The sequence below is a fragment of the Pinus tabuliformis genome, chromosome Q, assembly GCF_031772625.1.
Source record: "Pinus tabuliformis cultivar Carrire ecotype Pingquan chromosome Q, CPIR1, whole genome shotgun sequence".
NCBI lineage: Eukaryota > Viridiplantae > Streptophyta > Pinopsida > Pinales > Pinaceae > Pinus > Pinus tabuliformis.
The window spans coordinates 1299092978-1299114012 of NC_142296.1; the positions used below are offsets into that span (position 1 = coordinate 1299092978).

The 21035-nt window shown below is 39.2% G+C and overlaps 1 protein-coding gene across 1 annotated transcript in view; it reads left to right on the forward strand.

The window, feature by feature from the left end:
• The window catches only part of LOC149224583 (psbP domain-containing protein 5, chloroplastic-like), a 191391-nt gene that overhangs the window by 24114 nt on the left and 146242 nt on the right, over positions 1 to 21035 (forward strand). Inside the window, exon 2 of the mRNA XM_089388219.1 lies at positions 7623 to 7837. Coding sequence (XP_089244345.1) covers positions 7623 to 7837 — 215 coding nt within the window. The remainder of the gene's footprint in view (positions 1 to 7622; positions 7838 to 21035) is intronic.

Below are 21035 nucleotides of genomic sequence, written 5' to 3' on the forward strand. Positions count from 1 at the left end.
CAATTTAGCAAGGTTTTTTAATTAATTTACTTAATTAATCTTTTAATAATCACTGTGCACAGATTGAATCACAGGGTCATTTTGGTTCTTTCAAAGAATACCTGGAGAAAGATGGTTTGGTGCGCAGACAGGGTTCTGTGGTGGCAGCAGAGGTTACTGAGGCTTCAACTGTCAATTGGCTGCTTCAATTTGGTGTCTGCAACGTCTTCGGGTGGCAAAAGTTGGTTAAATTGGTCGCGCAGAGGTTCAGGGTGTCATAATTGGTTTAGCAGAGGTTTACAGTGAAAATGAGCGAAAAGAGCAAATTGGGGCTTTTTCGGCCTTTTAACCAATAACGGTTACATTTTGGTGCGAGAGTTGGCGAATGAACAGTGGGCAGTTTTGGTTTAGGTGGGGAGGTGGTTTTAGGCCATATCGCACCGCTTTTGGATGGAGGGTGGTATTTTTCGTGAGCATGCGATATAACCTAGTGCCACCACGTAGCCAAACAACGCTCGAACAAAACGGCGAATCTCGCGTGCTCTTGGGCCGTTAACTGTCGGACGATGAATCCGCGCGATATGGCTGTGCGCCGTTGGATCTGGGGGTGGGAGATCAGAGGGATATCGCGCAGTGAAGTTGCACGGACGGAGTTGGGAAAGTGGTTGGCGGGGCCCGGGGTTTAATTACAAAGAATTGTAATTAATTAACAAAATAATGATGGGATTTAAATATAAGCAGCAGGTTAATAAGAGGTGGGGACCATGGATTATATGGCGGGGTTTTTTAACTGCACCAAGGGTTGGTGGGTTAAAAAGGGTGTCGGGAAATTATAACGTGGGGGATTTATAAAGCGGGATTTTTAGGAAATAACTTAGGATAAAAGGGGTTTTGTGGGTTTTTAAAGGGAAAAGGGGAAATTAATAAGGGGGGAATGTAGTATTTGTAATGGGAATGGGTTTCACACTAGGGAAAGGGGTTTTGGGAAGGGGGGATGATTTTTGAAGGGTAATGTCTAGGAAAATGTGTGAAACCAAGGGAATAAAAGGTCAAAATGAAGGGAAAGGGTTTTTACAAGTAATGAAGGGATAATGAGGGGAAATTAGCAAATAAGTATGTGGGGGTCTAGTGAAATGAGGGGAAATTAGTAAATAAACTTTGTGTGAATGTCCTTTTTCTTTCACAATTCCTCCTGCACATGAAACATAGGATGAAGCATGATGAATGTGCTTTTGACTCAACAACCTTGCGCACTTGCAAAACTTCTTTTACCTACCCTTTATTTACCTTAGAATTTTCTCTTCATTCATTAGGTGCATTTGAGCTTGCTGACCCTTCATTTCTTTTTCTTTTGAGAAGCAAACTATCTAATTCTAACCTTATAACTTCCAATGGCTCAGATTAGACTGATGAGCTCATTATTATTTTCTCCCTAACTACTGATCTGCCAAGATTAAATAGTTTGGCGAAATCTTTATTCTCTATCTATCAACATGAAATTTAAAGCATGAATTAATCAAGATTAAACTATTTGACCATCATGGATTGTGGCATTTTTGACAAGCTGCACACAATCTTATTTTGCAAAGTAAAGTAAAAGGTAGTGGTATTTGAATTTGCACACTTTCATGATCTATTTTTATCTCTTTTTTGGGGTTCATATTTTTTACTTTTTTTTTTACTTTTCTTTCTTTTTGTCCTTTGATTATTCTTTTAGGACATACCCTCTTTATATTTTTTAATTTTAATATGGGAAAACATTTGGTAGAAAGCAAAAGTATGTACAATATTACAAAACTAACCATAGCCAATTCAAAATTATGAATCCTATTATTATAGGACCCTAACAGAAGTGACGCAGAAGTGGGAGAAGGGTCTCCAGGGTGTTCGAAAGTTTCCAGGAAAGGGATGAACCTTGTCTCAAGTGTTTTCTCTCAATAGTGTCTCAGTTTTTCTGTAAAATCATTCCTTGTAAAGATATTATTGCTAAATATTAATAAAACCCTCATCTGCTGCACCAGTTTTCCCACATTGGGTTTTTCCGTGGACAATTGTCCAAAAACAACTGTGTTGATGTGATTGGTTCTTGTGCTTGTTATTTTCTCTATGTAATTATGTGATAACTGCAGTAGAATTTGTTTTAATGTTTGTTGTAGGGATTTCGTAAATAACTTATTGTGAGAAATAAGTAGGTGAAATAAATCAGTTACTATAGTAGAATTTCGGGTTAGAAATTTTCACATGGTATCGAAGCAGAGGTTCGGCAACAGAAGAGAAAAATCAGCGATGGGTCAGGAGCATGATGCAGAGGCATCAACTCAAAGGGACTCACGCATATTTCCAGAAGAAAGCACGAGGAACATGGATCACGATTATTCTATGTTAGCTAGATTGGAAGAAGAAGTCGCTTGCCTAGCAAGCTCTGCCTCTTCTGAGGTTTGGTATATAGATAGTGTAGCTTCCTGGCATATGACAGGAATTCGAGACTGTTTTTCAAATTATCAAGAAGAAAGGATGAATTTTCAGATCACCATGGGAAATAAGGCAAAGTGTACCCCCATAGAAAGAGGTACTGTAGTCTTTCAAACCGAAGTAGGAGAGCGGCTTCAAGCAACCAATGTGCTGCATGTCCTAGGATTGGGGATGAACTTACTCTCCGTATCTCAACTTCAAAACAAGGGCTATGACGTTTTCTTCATTAAGGAGAAAGTATATGTCAAACACCTGAGTTGGAAAAGGAAGGCCCAATGGCACTGATATGCAACAATGGAGATAAAGATTTGAATGAACTATGGTACAAGAGGATGGGACACTTACAGCATGGGGCTCTGAGAATTCTCAGGAAAAGAGTATCAAGAGTTCCAAAATTAAGTATTGAACGAGATGATGTATGTTGAGGGTGCGCTCTAGGCAAGTATGCCAGAGCAGCGTTTTCCAAAATTAACAATAGAGCTCAGAGTGTTCTAGGATTGATAGACTCAGACATGTGTGGACTTGTGTCCACAAAAGCTCTTAGTGGTGCCGAATACTTTGTCACCTTCATCGATGACCATTCTAGGAAGACTTGGATCTACTTTCTGAAAACCAAGGATGAGGTTTTTGGTCGATTCAAAGAGTTCAAGGCTCTAGTAGAGAATCTGATAGGAAAGAAGATAAAAGTGTTGCGCTCAGACAATGGTGGAGAGTACGTTGACAAGGACTTCACCGATTTTTGCGCTAGGGAAGGCATCAGAAGAGAGTGGACAACTCCCTACAATCCGGAGCAGAATGGAGCAACAGAAAGAAAAAACATTACTATTGTGGAAGCAACTAGGGCGATGTTGTATGATCAAGATATGCCCAAATTGTTGTGGGCAGAAACATGCAATATGATAGTTTATGTCCAGAACAGGACTCCACACAGGGCATTGGGCAAAATCACTCCGGAAAGGGTCTTCACTGGGAAGACACCTGAAGTCAGTCATTTCAGGATATTTGGGAGTTTGGCATATTGTCGTATACCCGAAGAAAAGAGAAAGAAATTAGATCAAATTACTGAGAAAGGATATCTTGTGGGATATAGCGAGAATGCTAAGGCATATAGAGTCTATCTTCCAGGGAGTAGGAAGGTAGTAGTTCGGCGGGATGTAAAGTTCATGGAGGACAGAGCTTTCAGGAAATCTCGAGAAATGCCTTTCGAGGAGCAGTCAAAAGACGATCTGTTGGTCCAACCACTTCGACTAGCAGAAACTAGTACCAACAATTCTCCTAAAGGCAAAGCTTCAGAACAGGAGGAATCTCAGGAAGAGGAAGAGCTGATAGATGTACCCACTACCAGTGGAAGAACGAGCCAAGAATTTTGACAGATTCTACGAGATGCAGAGGACTTCATTTGTGCACCTAGGGATGATAAAAGGGAGCGAAGACAGCCAGACAGATACCAGGCCCTAGTAGATCAGGTTGGGGAACCCTCTAGTTTTCAGGAGGCCGTTCAGCATCAAATGTCGGTAGATGCTATGGTGGAGGAATACAGTTCTATAATGGTTAATGATGTCTGGGAAGTAGTACCTAGGCCTCAGGACAGGTTAGTGGTAGGTTCGAGATGGATCTACTAAGTCAAATATGCTGCAGAGGACAATGTGGAGAAATACAAAGCTAGGTTTGTGGCTAAGGGGTATGCTTAGAAGGAAGGAATAGACTACGAAGAAACCTTCATCCCAGTAGCCAAGTATACTTCTATTAGAACTGTGATATCCCTTGCAACACATTTGGCGTGGGAGATTCACCAGATGGATGTCAAGACGACGTTCTTGAACAAGGTGATAGAAGAAGAAGTATACATTGAACAACTAGAGGGTTTTGAGACACATGAGAAGAATCTCATGTATGCAGATTAAAGAAAGCCTTGTATGGGCTTAAACAGGCACCTAGAGCATGGTACGGCCGAATTGATGGCTACTTGTAGAACATGGGGTTTGTCAAGAGTAACGCAGATCCTAATCTCTATTATCTTTTCGTAGAGAATGAGCCTCTAATCCTAGTGTTATATGTGGATGGTCTTTTCTTGACAGGATCATCCAGGCTCATCAAAGATTGCAAGAAGAATCGAGCCACAGAATTCGACATGAAGGATTTGGGATAGATGCATTATTTCCTGGGGTTGGAAGTTTGGCAGAAGAAGGGTGAGATCTTCCTTGGACAAGGGAGATATGCTACAAAGATCTTGAAGAGATTTAGGATGCAAGACTGTAGACCTATGGCTACTCCAATGATCACCAACTGGAAGAAGATTGATGCATCATAAGATAAAGACGTTGATCCCACCTTGTACAGGAAGCTTATAGGGTCCCTGATGTATTTGGTCAATACCAGGCCAGACATTTGTTATGCTGTCAACACCCTCAGTTAGTTCATGGTGGAACCCAAGAGGGCACACTGGGCAACAACCAAACATGTTCTCAGGTATATACAAGGAACAGTCGAGCATGGACTATTGTACACCCAAGGCAATGGCATCAGGTTGAGTGGGTTCACTGACGCAGATTGGGTTGGAAGTTCAGTAGATCGACAAAGTACAACTGGGTATTGTTTCAACATTGGATCAGGAATGACCTAGCACAACTTCGTGCGAAGCCATATGGCTTAGGAAATTGCTTGTGAATCTATTCAGGAGAAGGATGGAGGCGACCAGGATTTTGTGTGATAATCAGAGTTGCATCAAGCTCTCTGAGAATCCAGTATTTCATGATTTGTTGAAGCACATTGATATCAGGTGTCACTTTGTCAGACATTGTGTCCAACGAGGGGCTGTACAGTTGAGGTACACTCCTACAGGAGAACATGTGGCAGACATCCTCACTAAGGCCCTAGGAAGAACAAATTTTGTTTATTTCAAGGAGAAGATGGGGATGGTGAAGAATCCATTTCAGTAGCAGAAATGGATAAGTATCGGGAGTTGCAGTGCAACAGTTAGCAATGGCAGTGCTATGGGCAACATGGTGCAACATATTCAGAGGGAGTCGCAATACAGATGTAGCAGTGACAATTGCAGTGTCATGGGAAGTAGTACAGGTTGTAGCAGTGCAGTAGATGAGGGGCAGAGGACCAATGCCATGGATTAGTGTGGTGCTTCTATTGGGAAACACTGCTAGAGCACATTCCTCGCTAAGAGGGAGTGTTGATTTTGGGTAGCAACTGATATGCTCTAGCTCCAAAATTTTGTGGAGGGCCTAGAATACATGAGATCTCCAAGACCCAGAAATCGTTTGGGGAAACATTTTCATTTAGCAATAAACATATAAAAAACACAAATGTTGGATTAGAGTTTAGATCCTACCTCTTTGGCCTTCAATCCCAAGCTCCTTTCTCCCTTGCAAGCTCCTCGAGCTCCCAAGCAATCCTCTCAATCTTCCTCCTCAACTCAATCTCCAATTCCAAAAGCCCTCTCTTGCTCTCTCAATGTGCAAATGGTGAGTAATGGGAGGGGAGGAGGGCCTTTTATCTTAATTTTTCCCTCCCCTCCCTTGCCCGTTCGTGGCGGCCGCTAGTCTTTTTTGCCCACGGGAGCGGTCAAGGAGCGAACGCTCCCAACCGCTCCCTCGTTTGCTCCAAAAAAAAAGGAGCACCAAATTTTTTTAGGGAGCACGCTCCCAAGGTTGCTCCTGAGTGGAGCGTGCTTCGGGAGCAGTTTGAAGGGGGGGGGTACTCCCCTGCAACCTTGCTAAATGGTTGATGCTCTAATGATTAATCTATTATGGATAACATTTCTAACTTCTTAATAAAGTATTATTCATCTACAGGCAGCAGTAAACTTACGTTTTCATATGTTCTGCATGTTTTTTGAATATATGTGCATTATATATATATATATATATATACACACACAAAACAGTCTTGGGGCACTCTGCTTCCAATATTTTTTGAGGAGTGTTTCCAGCACTCCTGTTCCCACTCTTGCTCTGCACTATAGCAACACAGGTTAGTTCTTAAATTTTTATGATGGGGCATGAGTTCCTGACCCTTAATTTAGACACATGGAATATTATGAGATTCCTTCATGTCCTATTAGCTACATTTGATTAGCAGCGGACATTCAGATAATCTTTCTTTCTAGAGCTCACTCTTTTTCTCTAATGGCATGTTGTGGCTCCACATAATCTTTCTTTCTAAAGCTTACAATTTTTCTCTAATGGCAGGCTGTGGCTCCAAACTCGAATGTTACAGGCTAACAATACAATCAATAAGAAGTCATTATTCTTATATCCTAACTGACAGATTCTTGTTTTTGCTTCATCTGACACATTCATTACAATGCATATTATGAGATTTTTCTTTAGCTTCCACAAAAGTACATTGATGCTGTTGGGCTTGTCCTTTTCACTGTAAAACATAAGTCATGTAAGTGAGAATAATAAAAATTCACCCTCACCACTTCAGGATGGTGAAAAGAATGACAGAGTAGCTGACTGAAAAACTTGGATACTGAGCCAGGGTCCAGAACACTAATGAAGTTGGCATTGCTGAGATTGATGTTTGAAAACAGTCAGATCGGTTTAAAAGTAATGAAATACTACTTGCATTTTATCTTTTACATGAATCTCCCAGCTTTAGATGCAAAGCTTATGTGTTTGTAATTTTGGGCTTGAGTTTGGTAGAGATACTTCAAGTTGAAGATATCAAAATCGTTTACAGTATGTTTGAGGTTCTGTCATGTCCTTGCTTTCATAGTGAACATGGAAAGAGTCAACAATTTGTTTGTAGATGTCTGGTACTTTCTTTGTAAAGGGCAGATAGAAAGGGAGGAAATGTCAACAACCTAGGTGAAATCAGTTTGCTAAGATGGTTAGATCTCAGGGTATGAAAGATTTGGTGATTTTTAGGAATCCTGGAGAAGTTTTCTATTTTAGAGCAATTTGATTGGACCCCATCTTTTGCAAACAGCCAAATTGACTGATTAAAATTGTGGTACCTTTTTTCAATCTTCGCGTAGTGAGTTCTTTTGTCAATATAGAGATATAAAACTTTGTACTTTGGTATATTTTAAATGTTCTTACACTTTTGTGTATATAATATCATGGTGTAGTTATTGCTCTCAGTGTAGTAAATTATGAACGGTAAAGTCATGCTGTTTAATGCTAACCTGGGTACTCCATACGCAACAACAGATGTGAATACCAACCCATAATGGGAAAGCACAAACAATTTACTTATAAAGTGAAGTCTTTCAACTTTAAAGGGGATTTGAAGGCAGTGCCAGAGAACAGAGATATGACAGTGTTAGGATCAAATAAAGATTATATCTGTCGGAGGGATTTGCTATTGTACGGGTTTTGGGGGCCAATATCATTTTTATTTGCTGCTGAGTCTGGGAGAGCTCTTGGTATGTACATGACTACACTGTCTTTCTGTTATTCCAGCATCCCGAATGTGTAATATTTGGTGATCTGAAAGGTTTATGTATAAGTTGTCTTATGGCTTGTGATCAAAGAAATTGAATGAAATTTTTTGAACATAAAAACTAAATTTTTTGGCTTATTTTTTAACCGAGAGTGATACTTTCTTTGTATCTGAAGAATATTTAATCCCTTTTGGATGATCAATATGGGAAACATGCTTAACACGATGCACTTTTGTTATTGATATTCAAATACATTAGTATTGGGACTCAATACACCACAGATAATGCTGCCATGCTGTCTGCTAATATATCAGTAGAATAAGTTATAGTTATGAAAAGCTTATTATTTTTATGTTGCATTTGTTAGAAATACTGAGGAGGGGAGGGGCGGGGGGGTGAATCAATATTCCTTAGCAATTAGCACTTTTAAATCTTTTCAAATCATTAGTTAATCTTCAGTTATTATTAATGTTTATGTAGTAATAATAGTAAATAAAAGAACAAAGTAGACACAAGAATTTTAGATGGAAAACCCCCTCCGGGTCAAACACCACCGAACGCTTTTCTAATAAATTCTTTAATCTTCAGCCTCAACTGAAATGAAAGCAACAACTTCCTAGAATTCTAGAAAAGCATCTTCTACAGCTCCCACTGGAAGGATGCCCCAATGCCCTGGTTTCTTCAGTAGTCAACTAAATCGATGCCCCAACATCCTAGACCAACTACCACCTTGAAGTGTTCACAGGGTCCAACCTGTAGGCGACTTCATGCACCAGCCTAGCACTTCCCTGCCACCCTATAATGACTGAAATGAGACAAGAGCGTGGATTCCCATACCAGGGATCCACGATACAATATGATTTACAATGATTTTGACCGAACACCCAAACACACTATGACTTGCAACCCAACAATGACATCATCCCAACAAGACACTCCTATACCTCCTAATAATGCCTTTTCAACTCTAGGCACATTGACTCTTTGACAATAATGACTCTTCCAATGATGACACTTTTACAAATGACTCTTTTACAACTTTACAATGATGACTCTTGGCCTTGACACTTCTTCACAATATACGGATGGCTGTCATGTCTTCAAAGGATGTCCCGCTGCAATGCTTCCTTTGATATAATACCTCTGCTCATGAATTCTTGCTTGAAGTTGTACTTGAATCTTCGTCTACTTGCATGCAAAATTTGCCTGGCGAAACCAATCCCAAAACAAAACAAAATACCCTTCAACTTACGTCTGCCACCCTATAATGACTGAAATGAGACAAGAGCGTGGATTCCCGTACCAGGGGATCCACGATACAATATGATTTACAATGATTTTGACCGAACACCCAAACACACTATGACCTGCAACCCAACAATGACATCATCCCAACAAGACACTCCTATACCTCCCAATAATGCCTTTTCAACTCTAGGCACATTGACTCTTTGACAATAATGACTCTTCCAATGATGACACTTTTACAAATGACTCTTTTACAACTTTACAATGATGACTCTTGGCCTTGACACTTCTTCACAATATACGGATGGCTGTCATGTCTTCAAAGGATGTCCCACTGCAATGCTTCCTTTGATTTAATACCTCTGCTCTTGAATTCTTGCTTGAAGTTGTACTTGAATCTTCGTCTACTTGCACGCAAAATTTGCCTGGCGAAACCAATCCCAAAACAAAACAAATTACCCTTCAACTTACCTCTGCCCACAAAACACATGTAAGTGCATAATAATGAATAAATACAAATTAAAATTACAATGCGTACCTGAAGTGTGCTTGTCAGTTTTGTTGTTGAATTGTTGCAGCGGTAGACAAAGACTCCCACTCTTGATATAGGCCTGGACTCTATGCAAGACTATATCCAAAACTGACCTAAAGATATATACAATAAAAACTGATGACAGACCCTAGACTTGTGATGGACCAAGTTCTAAGTACAACAACGGAGACCATTCTATCAACTATGACAAAACAAGTAACATGAACTTACAACATCATATAGATTTATCAGACTTGGTGTAGCATCAAGAATATGTAGCATCAAATGTGTAGTATCAAGAATAGGACATCTGAAATGTGGTATCAAAACTAACTGTGACATATAGAGACATATAGATATAACTGAGACCCTATATGTACTTACGTTTTCCTGCAAAAATATATGTCAGAGATGATACTCATATTTCAGATGTAAACACTAATCATGCATACTTTGCTGTAGGAGACTTACCCTTGACTGTTGATGTGAGGTCCTTAGTGCAGTGATCCTTGAATGCATGCTTTTTTTGCCTTCTTGGAGCTCGATATTGAATCTGTTGTATCTATGTAATTTCAGATCTCTAGGGTCTGAAGTTTCGTACCGTGGTAGCCCTCCGAGTTCTCTTTCCAACCCCATAGGTTTGATCAAGATTGGATTCTTCAAGAAAGAGTTATGCCCAATCTCCCACGATGATTTGATTATACATTGGTTCAGTAGAGAAAAATTGTACGAAGTACCACGTGTCACTATTGCGACCTTTGGCCCTGAAAACGCTACTCAACAAACTATAGTCCGTCCTCTTTCTGTGACTATTTATGAAATTTGAATCCAATGCTCAGAGAGAAAGTTATGACAATTTTCCCAACGTCACCTGTTTGACATGGAATTCGGGAGCCTGCAAAAACCCTAACTTCCTCAGATCATATCTTCGAAAATATAGCGAACCAAGATCTGAAATTTGGTCACGAGGTTCATCAAGATTTTGGCTCAAATGGGTTTTAATTTCAGCTTCTGAAGCTTCGCAAAAAAAAAGTTATAGCAAAAATTCCACGATGACCTGTTTGAAGCCATGAAATCCCTACTAGAGGAGGATATGAGGGTCATTATTTATATGAATGTCTTGAGTTGAGAGGGTCCTCAACAAGTGAACATTGGAGGGATTATAGGAGCAATTTTTTTATTATTAATTATTGACTATTGAATGACCACAACCATGCCACAACCCCATAGGGTTTTAGCCCACTAACTGGGGTTACTAACTTCAAACGTGAATATCTCTCAAACTGTGAAGAATTACTTGGCGTGCCATATATCAACGGAAACAGCTCGATGAGCAGAATCAATCTAGAAGATTCTTGACTCAGAATAGAGTAAGTTGTCAAGTCAAAATACCCATGCAAGATCGGGGTAGCCCCTGGTGCGACTTGGGTTGACATCAATGACAACCACTGATCAACATAAGCTTCCCAAGAATTGTAGAATGGCAAAAGGTAACTCCCCTTGACAAACAACCATCCTGCGAACCTGTACACACCTCCACTCCCCCTTTCTACTTGAGTAGATAAGAGAAATAGTGTAATGAAAACTTGGGAGAATCCCAAGCTTTTGGCGAAGATACTCAAATGATTCACGAGGTAATGGTTTGTTAAAGATGTCAGCAATTTGTTCCTTTGTGCCAACATATCCAAGCTTGATATTCTTTTCAGCGACTTGCTCCCTATCGAAATAATATTTAATCGAAATGTGCTTCGTTTTGGAACGAATCATAGGATTCTTGGAGATACTGATGGCACTAGTGTTATCATAAAAGATGGGAATAGGCTCATCGAACTTGACTTGAAGATCTTGCAAAGTTTGCTTCATCCAAAGAACTTGAGTACAACAAGCTGCTGCCGTGACATATTCTACTTCTGCTGTGGATAACGAGATTGAAGACTGCTTTTTACTTAACCATGAAACAAGACAACCACCTAGATAGAATGCTGCTCCATTGGTACTCTTACGATCATCAACACTTCCTGCCCAATCTGCATCTGTATAAGCTTGGATGACTAGATCATTTCCTTTGGGATACCATAGACCATATTCCGCTGTGCCCTTAAGATACTGAAGAATTCTTTTGACGGCAATAATATGAGATTATTTTGGTGCTGCTTGGAATCTTGCTACTTGTCCAACTGCCTACATCACATTAGGTCGGGAGGCTGTCACATATAAGAGACTACCAATCATGGATCTATACAACCTTTAGTCCACATCCTTTGAATTTTCTAAGCTTAACTTGCAACATGTTACCATGGGGGTAAGGACTGGCTGCAATCTTCCATCTGGAATTTCTTGAGCATTTCTTTGATGTACTTGGTTTGATATATGAATATTCCTTTATCCTTCTAAGAAATCTGAAGCCCTAAAAAGTGTTTCAGTTCGCCAATCATAGACATTTCAAACTCACTTTGCATTTTTTTGACAAAGTCTTTACTTAATCTGTCATCATTGCTTCCAAAGATTATATCATCCACATATACTTCGATAATTGTTAGGTTATATCGATTCACTTTCACATAAACATTGCTGTCAGCGCTTCCTTTCTTGAATCCCTGTTGATGTAGATATCCGTCAAGATGAGCATACCAAGCACTAGGAGCTTGCTTGAGACCATATAGAGCCTTCTTTAATCTGCAGACATAGTCTTCTTTGTCAAAGAGCAGAAAACCTTCGGGTTGTTCAATGTAAACTTCTTCCTCCAATTCACCATTTAGAAAAGCTAACTTAACATCCATTTGGTAGACCTTGATTTTTCTCGAGTAAGCATAAGCGAGAAACATCCCGATAGCTTCCATTCTGGCAACGGGAGCAAATGTTTTTTCAAAATCAATTCCTTCAGCCTGTGCATATCCTTTGCAGACTAATCTTGCCTTGTTCCTGGTAACGTGTAATCCTTCAATTGTTTTGCTCCCCTTGAACTTGTAATGAAACTGCCATCTTGTTTAGACTAACTTCCTGTCAATCGTAGAATTGTGCCATATACTGCTGCATAGACTCCTCCTTTATAAACGTTAAGGAGTCAACAAGCCAGTTTGTTCAAAATAGTGAGTCACTTAACGAGCCATCTTGACTTGAGTCATTATTTAAAGCAACTGCTAATTCCTCATGACATTTTACTTTTACAAATCCTGAAATCATAACTGCTAAAACCTTGTTATCTGCTTTGTCTTCCTGTACCTGTTTCCTTTTCCAGACCTTCTTATTCCTGCAATCTCGAGCCATGTGCCCATAGTTATGACACTTGAAGCATTCATTGTTGTCCATAGGTGATTCCATTTGATATCTGCAACCATGAACGCTATGGCCATAATTATGGCATTTGAAACATTCAATATTTGGTCCATCTAGCACATATTCTCTTCTGACAAAATCATTGTGGAACTTGTCTCATGATCCTATAAACTTTTTTCTAGGGTTTCGTAGATAATGATTGTACTTGTCAAAAACTTCACAATCCCTAGCCATATGTCCATAGTTAGCACATAAAAAGCAATAACCATTAAATAAATGTGCGTACCTGAATGGTTCATTCAGATGCGATGGTCCTTGATAGTTGTACCTGTCAATAACTTTACAATCCTTGGCCATATGTCCATAGTTAGCGCATGAAAAACAATAACCATTAAATAAACGAACATACCTGGAAGATTTTTCATTCTTCTTTGGAGGCAGTGTTGTAGTTTGTTGTGGTCCTTTGTTCTTGATTGCTTTGGTCTTGTTCTTTGGAGTTGCAACATTCTTCTTTGGCTTTTCACTTTGATCAACTTCCTTCTTAGAATCATCCTGCGAAGATGTGGAGCTTGTACCTTCATCAACTGGAGCTTTACCATCTTTAATTGCCTTCATTTTTGCTTCTTCATCTGTCTTATCTTGTAAGTGTTCCTTTTGCGATCCCTTGAGTTTGTTGATCTCATCACGGGTTGAATCAAGTTCTTTTTGCTTTTGAGCAAGATCTTCTTGAAACAATCTTTTTAAGATCTTCCTTCTTTTTTCCATCTCCTCAACTAGTAGCTTGAGAAGAGTGGTCTTCTCTACTTCTCTGTTGAGAACCTGTATCTGTTCCTTCTGCTTCTCATTTTCAATCTTGAGCCTGCTTATTTCTACTGAAGATGTTTCTAATTCCTTTTGCTTTTGGTCAACAACGGATATGTATCTTTGATCAGATTCCTTCCTTTCAATTTCTGCTTCCTGCATCTGTTGTGTGATCCTGCTAATCTCTGCAAACGTTGTGTCGAGTTCTTGTTGCTTCTATTGGACTTCTCTCTTGAGGTCTCATGTCACTGTATTCTTGATTTCTTTCAATTGAGTTCTAAGACTACTAATCATTTTCTTTGATGAGTTCTTTTGCTGTCTTTGATTCTGCTTCCAAAAGTCTTGTCTTTTCCTTTTGACTTTTGAGTTCCTTTATCACCTTGATCACTCGATTTTGAAACTCTGTTTTACTCATTTCTCCCATATCTTCATCATAATTAGAAGGATCCAAATTTTCAGTAACATCTTGAACTGATTGCTTTGTTGAATAGAGATTATGAAGCTTTTCCCAAAGAGCTTTCGCTGTTGAACATTGACCAACTTTTGTTTTCACAGAATTTGGCAAAACATTCAAAATTACATTCATGGCCTTTGAATTGTACCTTTTAGCTTCGTCAGTAGATGTGTCTCCAGAAATAATTGATTCCCATACTCCATGTGCCTGCAAATGTACTTCCATCCTGGATTCCCATATCCAGTAATTATCTGCATCAAAATTAGGGGTTGGTACACAATACTCACTTTCTTCAGATTTTGTTGTACCTGTACCTTCCTTTGAAATCCTTGTAACCTGCTTCTTTGACTTTCCCATCTCTATGCTCTGAAAACTGACTTCCAGCAGTTAAGTTGTTACTGAAGGAACCAAGCTCTGATACCAATTGTTGGAAATACTGAGAGGGGGGTGAATCAGTATTCCTTAGCAATTAACACTTTTAAATCTTTTCAGAGCATTAGTTAATCTTCAATTATTATTAACGTTTATGCGGTAATAACAGTAAATAAAAGAACACAGTAGACATAAGAATTTTAGGTGTAAAACCCCCTCGGGGTCAAAAACCACTGAGCGCTTTTCTAATAAATTCTTTAATCTTTAGCCCCAACTGAAATGAAAGCAACAACTTCGTAGAATTCTAGAAAAGCATACTTCTCCAGCTCCCATTGGAAGGACGCCCCAACATCCTAGACCAACGTACCACCTTGAAGTGTTCACAAACTCCAACCTGTAGGCGACTTCATGCACCAGCCTAGCACCTGCCTGCCACCCTATAATGATTGAAATGAGACAAGATTGTGGATTCTCGTATAAGGGACAACGATCCACGATACAATATGATTTACAATGATTTTGACCGAACGCCCAATCACACTATGCCCTGCAAACCAACGATGACATCATCCCAACAAAGACTCCTATACCTCCCTATAATGCCTTTTAGACTCTAGGCAGATTGACTCTTTTACAATAATGACTCTTCCAATGATGACACTTTTACAAATGACTCTCTTACAACTTTACAATGATGACTCTTGGCCTTGACACTTTTTCACAATAACGGATGGTTGTCATGTCTTCAAAGGATGTCCCACTGCAATGATTCCTTTGATTTGATACTTTTGCTTTTGAATTCTTGCTTAAAGTTGTACTTGAATCTTCTTCTACCTACATGCAAAATTTTCCCGGCAAAACCAATCCCAAAACAAAACAAAATACCTTTCAACTTACCTCTGCCTGCAAAACACATGTAAGTGCATAATAATGAATAAATACAAATTAAAATTACATTGCGTACCTGAAGTGTGCTTGTCAGTTTTGTTGTTGACTTATTGCAGCAGTGGACAAAGACTCCCACTCTTGATATAGGCCTGGACTCTATGCAAGACTATATCCAAAACTGACCTAAAGATATATACAATAAAAACTGATGACAAACCTTAGACTTGTGATGGACCAAGTTCTAAGTACAACAACAGAGACCATTCTATCAACTATGACAAGACAAGTAACATGAACTTACAACATCATATAGATTTAGTAGACCTGGTGTAGCATCAAATGTGTAGTACCAAGAATAGGACATCTAAAATGTGGTATCAAAACTAACTGTGACATATAGAGACATAGAGATATAACCGAGACCCTGTATGTACTTACGTTGTCTTGCAAAAACATATGTCAGAGATGATACTCATATTTCAAATATAAATGCTAATCATACATACCTTGCTGTAGCAGACTTACCCTTGACTGTTGATGTGTGGTCCTTACCGCAGTGATCCTTGAATGCATGCTTTTTCTTGCCTTCTAGGAGCTCGATATTGAATTTGTTGTATCTATGTAATTTTGGATCTCTAGGGTTTGAAATTTCGTACTGTGGTAGCCATTTGAGTCCTCTTTCCAACCCCACAGGTCTGATCAAGATTGGATTATTCAAGAAAGAGTTATACCCAATCTACCACGATGACCTGATTATAGACTGGTTCAGTAGAGAGAAATTGTACAAAGTGCCACGTGTCACTGTTGCGACCTTCAACCCTAAAAATGCTACTCAACAAACTACAGTCCGTCCTTTTTCTGTGACTATTTATGAAATTTGGATCCAATGCTCAGAGAGAAGGTTATGACGATTTTCCCAATGTCAACTGTTTGACATGGAATTCGGGAGCCTGCAAAAACCCTAACTTCCCTAGATTATATCTCTGAAAATATAGCGAACCAAGATCTAAAATTCGGTCATGAGGTTCATCAAGATTGTGGCTCAAATGGGTTTTAATTTCAGCTTCTGAAGCTTCATACAAAAATGTTAGAGCGAAAATGCTGCGATGACATGTTTGTAGCCACAAAATCCCTACTACAGGAGGATATGAGGGTCATTACTTATAAGAATGTCTTGAGTTGCGAAGGTCCTCAACAAGTGAACATTGGAGGGATTTTAGGAGCAATTTTATTATTATTAATTATTGACTATTGAATGACCACAACCAATTATGAGTGCCATGCCACAACCCCATAGGGTTTTAGCCCACTAACTGGGGTTACTAACTTCAAACATGAATATCTCTCAAACCGTGAAGATTCACTTGGCGTGCCATATATCAACGGAAACATCTCGACGAGTAGAATCCATCTAGAAGATCATTGACTCAGAATAGAGTAAGTTGTGAAGCCAAAATGCCCATGCAAGATCGGGGTAGCCCCGGTGCTTCTTGGGTTGACATCAATGACGACCACTGATCAACAATCTCCCCCTTTGACATTGATGGTAACACAAGTACTCCCCCTGCGATCATGACACCTCTTCCTACTTCCTTCTCTCCCCCTTTGTCATCAATGGCAAAAGGTAACTCCCCCTGACAAACAACAATCCTGCGGACCTGTACACACCTCCACTCCCCCTTTCTACTTGAGTAGATAAGAGAAAGAGTGTAATGAAGTTTGGGAGAATCCCAAGCTTTTGGCGAAGATACTTAAATGCTTCACGAGGTAATGGTTTGTTAAAGATGTCAACAATTTGTTTCTTTGTGCCAACATATTCAAGCTTGATATTCTTTTCAGCGACTTGCTCTCTAACGAAATGATATTTAATTGGAATGTGCTATCTTTTTAGAATGCATCACAGGATTCTTGGAGATACTGATGGCGCTAGTGTTATCGCAAAAGACGGGAATAGGCTCGTCGAACTTGACTTGAAGATCTTGCAAAGTTTGCTTCATCCAAAGAACTTGAGTACAACAAGCTGCTGCTGCGACATATTTTGCTTCTGCTGTGGATAACGAGATTGAAGACTTATTTTTACTTAACTATGAAATAAGAAAACCACCTAGATAGAATGCTGCTCCACTGGTATTCTTACAATCATCAACACTTCCTGCCCAATCTGCATCTGTATAAGCTTGGATGACTAGATCATTTCCTTTGGAATACCATAGACCATATTCTGCTGTGCCCTTAAGATATCGAAGAATTCTTTTGATGGCAATAATATGAGATTCTTTTGGTGCTGCTTGGAATCTTGCTACATGTCCAATTGCCTACATCACATCAGGCTGCGAGGCTGTCACATATAAGAGACTACCAATCATGGATACAACCTTTGGTCCACATCCTTTGAATTTTTTAAGCTTAACTTGCAACATGTTACCATGGGGGTAATGACTGGCTTGCAATCTTCCATCTTGAATTTCTTGAGCATTTCTTTGATGTACTTGGTTTGATATATGAATATTCCTTTATCCTTCTGAGAAATCTAAAGCCCTAAAAAGTGTTTCAGTTTGCCAATCATAGACATTTCAAACTCACTTTGCATTTTTGTGGCAGTCTTTACTTAATCTGTCATCACTGCTTCCAAAGATTATATCATCCACATATACTTTGATAATTGTTAGGTTATCTCGATCCACTTTCACATAAAGATTGTTGTCAGCGCTTCCTTTCTTGAATCTTCGTTGATGTAGATATCCGTCAAGATGAGCATACCAAGCCTTAGGAGCTTGCTTGAGACCATATAGATCCTTCTTTAATTTGCAGACGTAGTCTTCTTTGTCAGAGAGCAGAAAACCTTCGGGTTGTTCAATGTAAACTTCTTCCTCCAATTCACCATTTAGAAAAGCTAACTTAACATCCATTTGGTAGACCTTGATTTTTCTCGAGCAAGCATAAGCGAGAAACATCCTGATAGCTTCCATTCTGACAACGGGAGCAAATGTTTCTTCAAAATCGATTCCTTCAACCTGTGCATATCCTTTGCAGACTAATCTTGCCTTGCTCCTGGTAACCTATGTAATCCTTCAATTGTTTTTCTCCCCCCTGAACCTGTAATGAAACTGCCATCTTGTGCTCCTGGTAACCTATGTAATCCTTCAATTGTTTTGCTCCCCCTGAACCTGTAATGAAACTGCCATCTTGTTCAAACTACCTTCCTGTCAATCATAGACTTGTGCCATATACTGCTGCATAGACTCCTCCTCTACAAACATTAAGGAGTCAACAAGCCAGATTGTTCAAAATAGTGAGTCACCTAACGGGCCATCTTGACTTGAGTCATTATCTGAAGCAACTGCTAATTCCTCATGACCTTTTGCTTTTACAAATCCTAAAAGCATAACTGCTGAAACCTTGTTATCTGCTTTGTCTTCCTGTACCTGTTTCCTTTTCTAGACCTTATTCCTGCAATCTCGAGCCATGTGCCCATAGTTATGACACTTGAAGTATTCAATGTTGTCCATAGGTGATTCCATTTGATATTTGCAACCGCGAGCACTATGGCCATAGTTATGGCATTTGAAACATTCGATGTTTGGCCCATCTAGCACTTATCTCTTCTAACAAAATCCTCGTGGAACCTGTCTCGTGATCCTGCAAACTTGCTTCTAGGGTTTTGCAGATAATGATTGTACCTGTCAAAAACTTCACAATCCCTAGCGATATGTCCATAGTTAGCACATAAAAAGCAATAACCATTAAATAAATGTGCGTACTTGAATAGTTCATTCGGATGCGATTGTCCTTGATAGTTGTACCTGCCAATAACTTTACAATCCTTGGCCAATAATTCCATAGTTTGCGCATGAAAAACAATAACCATTAAATAAACGAACATACCTGGAAGATTTTTCATTCTTCTTTGGAGGCGGTGCGGTAGTTTGTTGTGGTCCTTTGTTCTTGATTGCTTTGGTCTTGTTCTTTGGTGTTGCAACATTCTTGTTTGACTTTTCACTTTGATCAACTTCTTTCTTAGAATCATCCTGTGAAGATGTGGAGCTTGCACCTTCATCAATTGAAGCTTTACCATCTTTAATTGCCTTCTTTTTTGCTTCTTCATCTGTCTTATCTTGTAAGTGTTCTTTTTGTGATCCCTTGAGCAAGATCTTCTTGATGCATCAAGTTCTTTTTGCTTTTGAGCAAGATCTTCTTGAAACCATCTTTTCAAGATCTTCCTTCTTTTTTCCGCCTCCTCAACCAGTAGCTTGAGAAGAGTGGTCTTCTCTACTTCTCTGTTGAGAACCTGTATTTGTTCCTTCTGCTTCTCATTTTCAATCTCGAGCCTGCTTATTTCTACTGAAGATGTTTCTAATTCCATTTGCTTTTGTTCGACAATGGATATGTATCTTTGATCAGATTCCTTCCTTTCAATTTATGCTTTTTGCATCTATTGCGTGATCCTGCTAATCTATGCAAACACTGTGTCAAGTTCTTGTTGCTTCTGTTGGACTTCTCCCTTGAGGTCTCGTGTCGCTGTATTCTTGATTTCTTTCAATTGAGTTCTAAGACTACTAATCATCTTCTTAGACTCATCATTTTCTTTGATGAGTTCTTTTGTTGTCTTCGATTCTGCTTCCAAAAGTCTTGTCTTTTCCTTTTGACTTTTGAGTTCCTTTATCACCTTGATCACTCGTTTTTGAAACCTTGTTTTACTCATTTCTCCCATTTCTTCATCATAATCAGAAGGATCCGAATTTTCAATAACATCTTGACCTGATTTCTTTGTTGAATAGAGATTATGAAGCCTTTTCCAAAGAGCTTTAGCTGTTGAACATTGACCAACTTTCGTTTTCACAGAATTTGGCAAAACATTCAAAATTACATTCATGGCCTTTGAATTGTACCTTTTAGCTTTGTCGGTAGATGTGTCTCCAGAAACAATTGATTCCCATACTCCATATTCCTGCAAATGTACTTCCATCCTGGATTCCCATATCCAGTAATTATCTGCATCAAAATAAGGGGTTGGTACACAATACTCACTTTTTTCAGATTTTGTTGTACATGTACTTTCCTTTGAAATCCTTGTAACCTACTTCTTTGACTTTCCCATCTCTATGCTCTGAAAACTGACTTCCAGCGGTTAAGCTGTTACTGAAAGAACTAAGCTCTGATACCAATTGTTGGAAATACTAAGGGGGGGGTGAATTAATATTCTTTAGCAATTAGCACTTTCAAATCTTTTCAGAGTATTAGTTAATCTTCAATTATTATTAATGTTTATGCAGTAATAACAGTAAATAAAAGAACACAGTAGACAAAATAATTTTAGGTGGGAAACCCCCTCCGGGTCAAAAACCACCGAACACTTTTCTAATAAATTCTTTAATCTTCAGCTCCAACTGAAATGAAAGCAACAATTTTGTAGAATTCTAGGAAAACATTCTTCTCCAGCTCCCACTGGAAGGACGCCCAACGCCCTGGTTTCTTCAATAGTCAACTGAATGGATACCCCAACATCCTAGACCAACCTACCACCGTGAAGTGTTCACAGAGTCCAACCTGTAGGCGACTTCATGCACCAGCCTAGCACCTCCTTGCCACCCTATAATGACTGAAATGAG